The sequence below is a fragment of the Alosa pseudoharengus genome, unplaced genomic scaffold (assembly GCF_046254945.1).
Source record: "Alosa pseudoharengus isolate Yale_2024_CS ecotype anadromous, Long Island Sound unplaced genomic scaffold, YU_APseudo_1.1 YU_APseudo_1.1_scf_2, whole genome shotgun sequence".
NCBI classification, from domain to species: Eukaryota; Metazoa; Chordata; class Actinopteri; order Clupeiformes; family Clupeidae; genus Alosa; species Alosa pseudoharengus.
This window is the reverse complement of record NW_027468663.1, coordinates 55,386,238-55,398,479: the sequence shown is the minus strand read 5'-3', so window position 1 is coordinate 55,398,479 and position 12,242 is coordinate 55,386,238. Positions and strand designations below refer to the sequence as shown.

The 12,242-nt window shown below is 43.0% G+C and overlaps 1 protein-coding gene across 1 annotated transcript in view; it reads right to left on the bottom strand.

Moving 5' to 3' along the window:
• Nucleotides 1-1,364: 1,364 nt before the first annotated feature.
• Nucleotides 1,365-12,242, bottom strand: part of ncmap (non-compact myelin associated protein) — a 13,151-nt gene continuing 2,273 nt past the window's right edge. Inside the window, exons 2-4 of the mRNA XM_076295550.1 lie at nt 3,974-4,083; nt 3,275-3,359; nt 1,365-2,648 (exon numbers count right to left, since the gene is read on the bottom strand). Coding sequence (XP_076151665.1) covers nt 2,372-2,648; nt 3,275-3,359; nt 3,974-4,070 — 459 coding nt within the window. The 5' untranslated portion in view covers nt 4,071-4,083 and the 3' untranslated portion in view covers nt 1,365-2,371. The remainder of the gene's footprint in view (nt 2,649-3,274; nt 3,360-3,973; nt 4,084-12,242) is intronic.

Genomic DNA, 12,242 nt, shown 5'->3' with positions numbered 1-12,242 from the left:
TCTAAAGAACTTTAATCATCAGTAGGCATATTTCCATGATCATCCAATCACAACACATGGAATTGGTTATGTGGTTGCCCAGCAACATTGCTCAAAAAAAACACCTTCACCCTAACATAACCACCTTCACCCCAACATAACCACCTTCACCCTAACATAACCACCCTTCCTTCACCCCAACATAACCACCTTCACCCCAACATAACCACCCTTCCTTCACCCTAACATAACCACCTTCACCCCAACATAACCACCCTTCCTTCACCCTAACATAACCACCCTTCCTTCACCCTAGCATAACTACCTTCACCCCAACATAACCACCTTCACCCTAACATAACCACCCTTCCTTCACCCCAACATAACCTCCTTCACCCTAACATAACCACCTTCACCCCAACATAACCACCTTCACCCCAACATAACCACCTTCACCCCAACATAACCACCCTTCCTTCACCCTAACATAACCACCCTTCCTTCACCCTGGCATAACCTCCTTCACCCTAACATAACCACCCTTCCTTCACCCTAGCATAACTACCTTCACCCTAACATAATCACCCTTCCTTCACCCCAACATAACCACCTTCACCCCAACATAACCACCCTTCCTTCACCCTAACATAACCACCTTCACCCCAACATAACCACCCTTCCTTCACCCTAACATAACCTCCTTCACCCTAACATAACCACCTTCACCCCAACATAACCACCTTCACCCCAACATAACCACCTTCACCCCAACATAACCACCTTCACCCCAACATAACCACCTTCACCCCAACATAACCACCTTCACCCCAACATAACCACCTTCACCCCAACATAACCACCTTCACCCCAACATAACCACCCTTCCTTCACCCTAACATAACCACCCTTCCTTCACCCTGGCATAACCTCCTTCACCCTAACATAACCACCCTTCCTTCACCCTAACATAACCACCCTTCCTTCACCCTAGCATAACTACCTTCACCCCAACATAACCACCCTTCCTTCACCCTAACATAACCACCCTTCCTTCACCCTAGCATAACTACCTTCACCCCAACATAACCACCTTCACCCTAACATAACCACCCTTCCTTCACCCCAACATAACCTCCTTCACCCTAACATAACCACCTTCACCCTAACATAACCACCTTCACCCCAACATAACCACCTTCACCCTAACATAACCACCTTCACCCCAACATAACCACCTTCACCCTGGCATAACCACCCTTCCTTTACCCTTTTCACCACCCTTTGCTACATTTTCTGTTTCACCTGTTGACTGGAATGTTCAGCATAACAGAACTGGCAGAATTAGACTAAGTAATATGTGGAAATGAAGGAGAATTCACTGTTCAGAATGTGGAGATAAGAATTTATTAAAATATGTTTAGGTGAGCATGGCATTCACATTACAAGTAAATTGAAGGATGTTATAGCCTATCCATGTATAACCAAGAAAAGAAACTTTGATCAATCACATAAAGATGAATTAAGATATGGTAAGATTTTTAAAAGTTGAATGATCAGTGTTTTGGCATATTGGGAGATATTAAATGTAGCCTAGGATGTGTTCAGTATTTGGGCAACATGGGAATGTAAAACACAGATCATCATGGATATCATGGTAGGCGACGGCCTTGTGGACTTTTTTAAACTTTGATGTGTTTCCACATTCTATTTGCACTTTGATTATATTTAAGCACAGCCTCATGGCCTATGTTTTATAAACAGTTTCCTGAAGGTGGAATCAGTCAAATAAATAAAATTGTTTACAAAAATAAATATTTTTTTTACACCATACTTTTAGATTTAAATCAAAATATAGGAAAGATTCACATTCAATTAAGGTTCATGAAAGACGTGTCACAACAATCACAAGAACAGCAACGGCTAGTGCAAAATCATCTGCTGAATTAAGAGACCGCCGACATGGCTGCATTTACTACACCTGCTTCTCTCTACCCTCTCAACATTCTGAGTTCGTCATCTAGTCGTGTTCCGTCACACAGAATGCTTGAGGGTTACATGTAGGACTGGAACAGTCCTGGGGCAGCAATTTGGAGACCTGCGCGCACTTCCTGGCGCGCGATTCCCCATACCTGATCGGTCCATGGTTCTGTCCGTTCATGGGTGCATCCTGCCCCTAACCTGTAGTGGTAACATCTAAAGATCCTCCAAGGGTCAATATATCTATGCTGGCTATCGCAAGTACAGTCTCGTGACTGTCTCGCCGAGTACGGCGACGTTCAGTGCGGCTCTACTTTGTTCATCGAGGTGGTGTTGTTTCCGTTAATCCTTGTGGTATGACATACACGCCGGTTCTGAAGTCTGTTTCAGGCTCTGGCTGTGGCAACTGCCGCTCCTACGTGTTCTCGATGGAAGGCGTGTCATGTACGGTGACCACTGTGGAGCCGCTGGCCGTGCTCTGCTGGTCCAAGCTGTTGTGGTCAACACTGGTCAAGTCAACTCGTGGGAGACGGAAGCCATTCTCTGACGGCACAGATGATTGGACGAAACTCCCAGACACCGAGCTGGGTCCTAGGTGACTCATGTTCAGGTTCGTTTGGGTTGAGGAGGGCGACTTTTTACGAGCTTTGGAGCCTCCAACACCAGCCATCATCCTTGACGTATGTGTTCTCCTGGGGAATGGAAACAATAAATCAAAGTTAAAATCTAGTTTTTTATATATATACTGTATATATATATATATATATATTAATACCTCAAAAGGTGTGGTGTTATGCTGGAAAAACATAATTAGTTAAGCTATTGGTATGGTGTTATGTGAAAAGTTGAAAAGTAGCTCCTTCTTATACATTCATCACTAAACATGATGTTAGCCTGATAATTTTGTGTGTTATTATGAAAGTGTATTTTAAATAGTCTGCTTAGTCTCTATTGGGTTCATTCAAAATTCAATCTTTGAAGTGGTCACCCCCAAGGCAAGTTGCACATACTTGCAAGTTGTTACTGTAAACTAGTGCTGCTACATGTCTTCTCCACACAGGATTCCATTACCTCATGCCTGAGAGATGACAAATGATGATTGAATGGGCCTAACCTTTCTCTCTCTTGCCAGGTAATTGAAGAGCAGTGACACAAATTCAAAAGACCTTCGTGTGAAGTTACTTATCCATCGAATCAGTGAGCGAAAACGAGGCTATTTTGTGGGAGTTCACACGCATGTGTTATTTTGTTAACTACTAGCCTTCACCAAGCCAGTGTAATCCTGTGCTATTTTGGTTTCACAGGAATGCGGCCTCACCTGTTGTATGTCTTGAGAATGATGAGTAAGATTGTGAGAATGATGATGATCCCGATGACAATGAGGGCTATCATGGCACCAGAACCTGAAGGAGCAAACCCACACACCACACAATGCATCAAGTCATCTGGCTACTGTATGTGTTTCCTTTTCTCTAATGACACAACTCCATGTCTTTATTTCAACACTTCACACAGCTACCATAACAAAGATGTGCACATGGTCAAAGCAACATGATTAGGAATCCCCCATCTCAACAGGGATGCCACTGACCTTCATCTGAACATTAGAGCTATGAATTTGCAGTCAGTGTCAGAGGTGGAACATTTCAGGTATTGTGTGGAACTACAAATATGTGCTCCATAACTCCAAAACCCTCCCACTGCGCAAAGACACGTCCAAACGATATATTTTATATGTTGTTTTGCACATCCAATTTTGGCCCCCTGAAGGTGCACACTGTTTTTCTGCACCTGTTTAAGATGTCCACATGACGTCCAAAACAGTTACCTAGTCTGACGTGCAAATGTTTAACTGCATATTGACGTCCAAGTGGGGTCATGGTTAGATGTCCAAATAGCGGACTTTGTTTGCACGTCATGTAGACGTCTAATGTTTAATGGGCTGTGTTTGTCAGAATTGAAAAGCTAAAACCACAAATGTACTCTGATTTAAAAAAAAATAAAAAGCAAGTCATACTTTGGGTGAGTATTTGCTCCTGGGACTTGGTGGTGGACGTGGTGTTCTGGAAAGCTGTGGTGAAGTTGGTCACGGGCTGGGCAGTTGAAGTTTGCATCTTCAGTAATATCCTAGAAGGAAAACCATTGCGGACAGTGTTTGGATTACAATATATTATTATCACTCTCTCCCAACCTGTGTGGTTTTATGCTGAGTGACAGGTGTGGAGAGGGAAGCCTGATGCGTGTCACTGTGTGATGCAACATCCTGTTTCAAGGTGCTGAATTAAACCTCAGGGCCAAACCAACACTCCTCTAGTGTTCATCCAGCACTTGTAGAACCAGGAGCCTCATTTATAAAAAATGTTGCGTAGAAACCATCCTTCATTTGATCTTAGTATGAACTTCAACTTGTGCGCAGCCGGATGGTTTTAGGTCTCCGCCTTGTAAACACCCCCTCATCAATATCATATATTATTTAATGAAATCAATGGCCTAACTAAGCTGTATCTAAAAATATATATCAGAAAAAAATGTTTAGGCCTAGCCTATGTTTATGCGTCAATTCCAATAGCTTAACTAATTATGTTTTTCCAGCAACGCTCTCTGGAAAGAGATCTTATGCATCCATGTCCATTGTCCAATGCTTGCTTTCATTCCTTCTTCTTGCACTAATGTGAATCAAAATGTAGTAAGTTTACTTTGGTAGTAGGAAATATTATGCTACCTTATGAAGGAAAGACCTCTACAGCATAATCCTGTATGTTATGGTAGCCTACAGTAGGCCTACGTTTCGCGCGCTAAAATATAAGAGTGATATGTCATGTAGGACTAACGTTTCGGTAACACTTTACTTGACAGTATCGACACATGAGCACATGACACTGTCATGACACATGAACCCCAACCCTAACTCTAATCCTAACCCTAATCCTACCCTAACATGTTATGACAAAAAACGAATGTTACTTAATAACAGAAGCGTTATGTCATAAACGTTTATGCCTTGTTTATGACGCGTTCATGACAGTGTCATGTCACTCTTATGTCGATACTGTCAAGTAAAGTGTAACCAACATTTCTTTTAGAATAGGCTATGTTTTTGCTGTAGGGTGAACTCTGAAATTGGGCCATCAGCTAAAATGGGCCAGATAGGGTTGGAGTGTCATATCTCTTTACATTTTAACAACCAATTACAGTTCAAGTAATTTAAATTATTGCTACAATGATGTGTTTTGACTGATTTGATTGGTCAGAGGTCATCAAGGTCAGTGGGAACATGGACAGTGGCAGGAAAATTTGAAAGGTGAGTGATTTCAGATGAGCAATATGTTTCACTAAAATAAGGTTCATATAACCTGAATTGAATGAAGTAATGAAAGCTCTGTATATGGCATCAACTATATAAACCTTTAGTCAGAGAAACATGGTTGTTGTAACAAAAAAATGTTTTTATACATTAAAATTCCATTTAACTTGACGGCCTATTTTAGCTGAAACCGTACTGGTAAAATGGGCCACGCATTTTTAGTAATTTTATACTAATATTTTTAAGATTTTTTACAACAACATGGCCATTTTTTTAAGAAGATAGACTTGATTGAAAGCTATTTTGTGAGTTAAAAGATACAAATACACATGCTATAAATACATATCATGGGCTAGCATAGCATAGCATAGGCTAGTCACACACACTCAGCATAGGCTAGTCACACACACTCTCCTCAAAGTAAGTTGAGTGTAAGATATAGGCCTATTAACCGTCCCATTTTACCTAACATGCGGCCCATTTTACCTGATCGTGATCTGTTTTGGCCAGAAGGAGGCATCTGACATTTACGTAAACACTTCTAAAAAATATGTGCCATAGAAGTATAGCCAACAAGAACATTTAGTGAAACAAAACTGTTTTGGGGTTTTACATTTATGTTTATTAATATTTGTATGGTTCTTTCTACATTTTTGTTGTTCACATTATTTTTGTTGTTCACACAATTTTTGTTGTTTTTTGAGTTCACCCTATAGTAGGCCTATAGAAGTAGTTTGTTCGTGTTGTTCGTTGTGTGTGAGTGTGTCTTCTGTGTTGCTTCTTTTCTTTTTTTTTTTGTTAACTGTTGAGCGAATCATGTTAGGGGTTGGAGGGTGGGCTTGGGCTGGGTGGGGGGGAGGGAGGGGGGACATGGGGAGGAGAGGGGAAACAGGCATCAGAATAAGCAACACTTCACAGTGCCTCTGATATTTGTTAAGGATGCTGTAACCAGCCTAATGTTCTTTTCTTTTCTTTTCTTTTCCTATTGTGAAGGAGTTTCCCCCCCAATGCGTGAATAATGATTGCAAGAAAATAAATAAATAATTGATCACAAAAAAAAGTAGTTTGTTTGCTGGTCATTCTTCATTCATTCTGCATGTCGGGATTCAAATCAAATCTTTGCGATTGTTGAATGTCCTGTGGCTTAAACATTGTCCTTTATTGTTTGCTTTAGGCCTACCTTTATATTTTATCCTACATTATCCAACTCCCCTATTGTCATCTGATCTTGGGCACTGCCAGCAGTCATAAAGCAAACAGGTGCACGCTCTGCAACTCCTTGTGCAACTCGGCCGCAACTCTAAATATAAAGATGCGAGGCCGTGCTTTCGGAGGATAACCTCCGTCCCTTGTGGTGTATAGATTATATAAAATACCTATAGCCTATCTATACCTATAAAAACCTTCTGATATTGATCATGCATATGGCAAAGAAAGACATGAGATCGTTGGTCTTGAAATTCATCGCTCTTGGACCTCAGATGACTTGCAGTACCCCGGCATTACCACAAGGAAATGGTCGTACGTCAAGTTTGAACCTGACGTGGAGATAAGCACTTTTCCACGTCAAAGACGTTTTTTATAAATCTGAGCGTTGGCATGGATTTGAGCGTACGCACGGTCTAAGATCAAATCTGTGCTTAAGAACGCTTTATAAATGAGGCCCCTGACATGGAGGTAAGCACTTTTCCAAGTCAAAGACGTTTTTATAAATCTGAGCGTTTCACGTGAGCACATGGAAGTTTCACGTGAGCACATGAAACTAAACTTTAGATTTTTTTTTGCTCATGTCCCCTTAGGGGCTCCGTAGATTTGTGGGTATGCACGGTCTAAGATCAAATTTGTACGTAGGGGAGAGTGGGGTGATTGGTGCCAGTGGGGAAGTTGTGCCACCCCCTAATTCTAGGAAACTATAGAAGAAATTGGTCATGTGACCACACATTTTTGAAGACTCAGCCATTTCAATCATCCTGCAGAGAAGAGAGCCTCATTGCATGAGAGGTAAGCACATTTAAGTTAAAAGAACTGTTTTTTGCCTTTCAAAGTAAATTTTCTATGATCATGTTTTTTTTATTGTTGTGTCAAAACAGTTATAGACAAGTTTGAAACATTTCACACATGTTTTAGTGCTTTGGTAAGCTACATTATGAGTCTATACAGGTAGCATGATGTTAGCTCAAATCTGATGGATAAGGCATTTTTTCCAAAATGGTGGGGTTGGGGTGATTTGTGCCAAAGGCCCTGGGTTAAGTTGTGCCAGTGGCACCTCCACTTATACTCACCCCCACTTATAAATAATGTTTTAAACATATTATTTTATTGTAATTGTGCATTTTATTCTTACATTTTACCACTAAAACTATGTGACAGTCTTTATTTTAGACCAAAAATAGAAATGTACCATCATGCCACAGAGTTATAAGAGGAAGACAGGCAGAGCATACTGTATGGAGAAGGAGCTGGCAGAACATATAAAGGCACTAGCAGTAATGTTTCACGGTCTAAGTCCATGAAATGCTGTGAACTTCACACACACACACTGACCAGGAAGCCTGGGAAGGAGAGGGGGAACATCATCTCTAGGTAGTAGCAGTGGCAGAGTTGACATCTACACAACCACATCCAACCACCTAAATCTGCTGTAAACTTCTCTGATCAACAAAACTTTAATCTCATTTCAAGTATGACTTCCCTCCACACAAGATCTACAACATGGATGAAACTGGTGTGACAATGGAAAATGACCTTTGATGTGCTCGTGTGGCGCAATAGGCTTGTAGAAAATTGGCCTTTGATGTTGTAAAATAACTTTAAATAAACCTTAAATGAGTAATTTTGTATTGAATTTGTCTAGCTTTTATAAAGCATTACAGTGTCTGAGATCAAAATATACTGTTTTACTTCAATAATCGATGGCACAATTTACCCCAATGCATTCTCTTCAAAGGCACAACTTACCCCGCACCGGGGGCAAGTTGTGCCACAAGACCACTTTTTTTCAGAAAGCTATATCTCTTAAATACTATATTTCAGATTGAAAGTGATTGTTCCCAGAGATGCACCACATCCTGAAATATATGTTCATATTGTAGTTGGAAGCATTACTATCATGGCCTCCCTTTAAAGTCACTTTAAGTAAAAACTGGCACAACTCACCCCACTCTCCCCTAAGGAAGTTTTATATCTGTTTTATATCTTATATCTGACCCAGTTATCTCAGTGGTCCCAACCCAAAGACCATCGATCCAGTGCTCCCAACCCAAAGACCATCAGTGCTCCCAACCCAAAGACCATCAGTGCTCCCAACCCAAAGACCATCAGTGCTCCCAGCCCAGATGTCATTGGTACTGTGTACAGTACAGTAACTGAGTCAGTTCCTCCACCAAATCTAAATGGTTACTAGGTCTCTTCATAGTTTTAAACAATATATATATAAACTGCAGAGACTTATTTAAACGATGAAAACATGAATTTGGAATAGCATTGCTGCTTTGTGTAGTCTTTGTTTGTGTGTAACCCAAAGACACATCCTGCTTCTGTGTTAGACACCTGTGATCGGCCTGATGAAATCCCCAGACATGTGAACAACATCCCCGCAGTCCTGCAGCATTTCTAGGCAAACGGATGCTTTTCAAGCACGTCTTACTGTTATCCAGCACTGTCCTGTATAGCAGTGTTTCTCTCTCTCTCTCTCTCTCTCTCTCTCTCTCTCTCTCTCGCTCTTTCTCTCTCTCTCTCTCCAGTACTGTCCAGTATATCAGTGTTTCTGTTCATGTAGAACAGAGTACTGAGCTTCATGCTTCAATATTTCATGTTTTCACTGCGGACGTCATGCATGTGATATCTAGGCGTGCTGCTGACGCAGGCCATGAGCTCTGCCTCATGGAGGGCAGTCACGCCAGCGCGTCATTCACATGGGCGTTAGGGAACTTCCCTATTTATTATGACACCACTCTCCTTCTGTTGACCTCACTAAACAATTCATCTATCACCAGATGCATACACCGCAAGTGACTTTATGAGGCTCGCTCCCTCTCGCTAAATGAAAGGTCTTCTAGAGTCAGATTCCGGAACGCTGGCTTAGTAGAATGGAGCCTTTCATGTGTGTGTGTGTGTGTGTGTGTGTGTGTGTGTGTGTATATGTGTGTGTGTGTGTGTATATGTGTGTGTGTGTGGCTCCTTGCTTCCCTGTCCCAACCCCCAGGGCCGCCCTTCTGATGTGACCTTTTCAACTGGCCACGCCAGTTAGCAGACGCCTGGACTGACCGAGCGCTTCCTCCCGACGAGCAGGACGCGGCCGCGAGCGCTTCCTCCCGACGAGCAGGACGCGGCGCGAGAGCTACCTCCCGACGAGCAGGACGCGGGCGCGAGAGCTACCGGACACACGCGGGGAATGCTACACCGCACAATCAGAACAGGTGTTTCAAAAGAGGACAAAATTTGCATCGGCTATAAAAAGACGAAAACCCTGGAACACGGAAGAGGAGTCTCTCTCTCTCTCTCTCCCTCTCTCTCTCTCTCTCCCTCTCTCTCTCTCTCTCTCTCTCTCTCGTCCTTTCTCTCTTTCTCTCGCTCTTTCTTTCACTCTCTCTCCCTCTCTCTCTCTGTCTCTACCCTCAACCACAACAATACACACACACACACACACACACACACACACACATACAGACACACACACACACACACACACACACACAGGCATTCAATCTCATGAGGGATATTCTTAACCCACTGATTACATTCAAATGGCTTTGCAACTACAAAACATGCAAAACACACAATGTCATAACAGCAATTATATTTTCCACGCTGAGAGCGCTGTTCTGGGCCCCATTCAGGATGCACTGGTGGCCTCTCCTCTCCTCTCTCAGGGGCAGGGCGTGCGGCACGGGGGGTACCCCTGATTGTTTTCCATAAATCCAAACTGCTGTCCAGAGTGATGATCTCTAGATCGCTGATAAACACTGACCCTGCAGTGCGACAGGCTAGTCTGGGTCTGGCCCTGGTCTGGTTCTGGTCTGGCCCTGGTCTGGTCTGGTCTGGTCTGGTTCTGGTCTGGCCCTGGTCTGGTCTGGTCTGGTTCTGGTCTGGGTCTGGCCCTGGTCTGGTCTGGTTCTGGTCTAGCCCTGGTCTGGCCCTGGTCTGGTCTGGTTCTGGTTTGGCCCTGGTCTGGTCTGGCCCTGGTCTGGTTCTGGTCTGGCCCTGGTCTGGGTCTGGCTCTGGCTCTGGTCTGGTCTGGTTCTAGTCTGGCCCTGGTCTGGTCTGGCCCTGGTCTGGTCTGGTTCTGGTCTGGCCCTGGTCTGGTTCTGGTCTGGCCCTGGTCTGGGTCTGGGTCTGGCCCTGGTCTGGTCTGGTTCTGGTCTGACCCTGGTCTGGTCTGGCCCTGGTCTGGTTCTGGTCTGGTGCTGGTGAGTCTGGCAGGTGACTGCTGCCTTCGTCTGCCCTCTTAGATTGATGTGTTGTGTGCAAACAACATGACAAGCGTGTATGCTTGACTTGCCTTAAAAAATATTACCACAACTAAAAATCTAAAATGACCTAAAATCGAAACGAGTATTTGAAATGGCCTGTACTTCTGTTCTGAGCTTCAAATCAAGATCACTCTTATTGAAATGGCCTGTACTTCTGTTCTGAGCTTTAAATCAAGATCACTCTTAGTGTTTTGCATGGGTTCATCCCATCTCTCCCTGTGGCTACCCGTTTAACAGACGATTTCTCAACCATTCCAGAAAAGCATCGCTATATACTAATCAAAGATTTTCACTATTCACTATTTTTCACTATTTTTCACTTTTTTAGTTGTACAAATGCCTAGATGGCCCTTTATCACTTACAAATGCAAAAGTAAAGTTGACAAAATAACAAACAATTAAAGTTTTATTCACTGAAACCCAAATCATGAACAACATTTGATTTTAGCTTTGAGAGTGGTTATGAAAATAAATGATGGTATTCCTCTTAAATTGCCTTCGAGAGAGAAAATCTACCATTTTTGGACAGATAATCTTGTGTTAAAAAGAACAATGGAATACACACAAGACCTCACCAGCCTATACAACCCACCTATACCGTAACATAAATAGTCTACGTATCATTTCACCATTGCCAACCCACAACTAAGCATCAGGGGTCCTCTTCTCGTCTCTCTTGACAGAGGAGCAATCCATCACCACACAAAACAACACCTGTTTGGATCTCTCTGTTCTGGACACAATGAGATACACACCGCAGATCACTTTCACACACATCTCATTTCAGTTTCAGAAGGCCTCTCTCTCTCTCTCTCTCTCTCCCTCTCTCTCTCTCTCTCTCCCTCTCTCTCTCTCTCTCTCTCTCTCTCTCTCTCTCTCTGTGTCCTGCCAGTGGTTCCTGAGGCCCTTAGGCTAAGACCTTTTCTTCAATCCTGCAAAAACTAGCTTAAACTAGGCAGCCACATCCTCGGCAAGCGAACGAGCGGACGGACGTTGAAACCTAATCAGCCGGCTGCATCAGTTTTTGGGAAGCTGTTAAGGAGTGTGATGAGGTTGTGATGTTATTCCTCTTTCTAAATGGCTTCTGTTATCGCTGCAGCTAGAACAAAAGAGTAGTGAGTCCTGAGTGACTTGTGTAACACCTCCACCGTGTGAAGCCATCAAACCAAAAGCCAGATGTTTTCTGTGAAGCCCGCCGTAACTAAGACCTGAAATAGATTATGTTCTCCCCGAAACTACAAAACCATGTGCACACACCTGTGTCACCCGGTATCATTTTATTTCCCTTAAGAATTTCAATTCCTTCCAGAGCGTTCTCTGATAGTAAATCAATTCATCAGAGTTGACAAGTCCGATTAGACAAAGCTTTGTTGAACTACCAGCTCCGAAGCTAAGTGGCATTGGCCTGATGATAAGCTTTGACACACTGTGTTTTTATGTGTCTGCTTATGTAACTAAGTTCCGTCAACACCCTTCGGTAGCAACCACGTCTCTGGCCTCTCCTCTTCTCT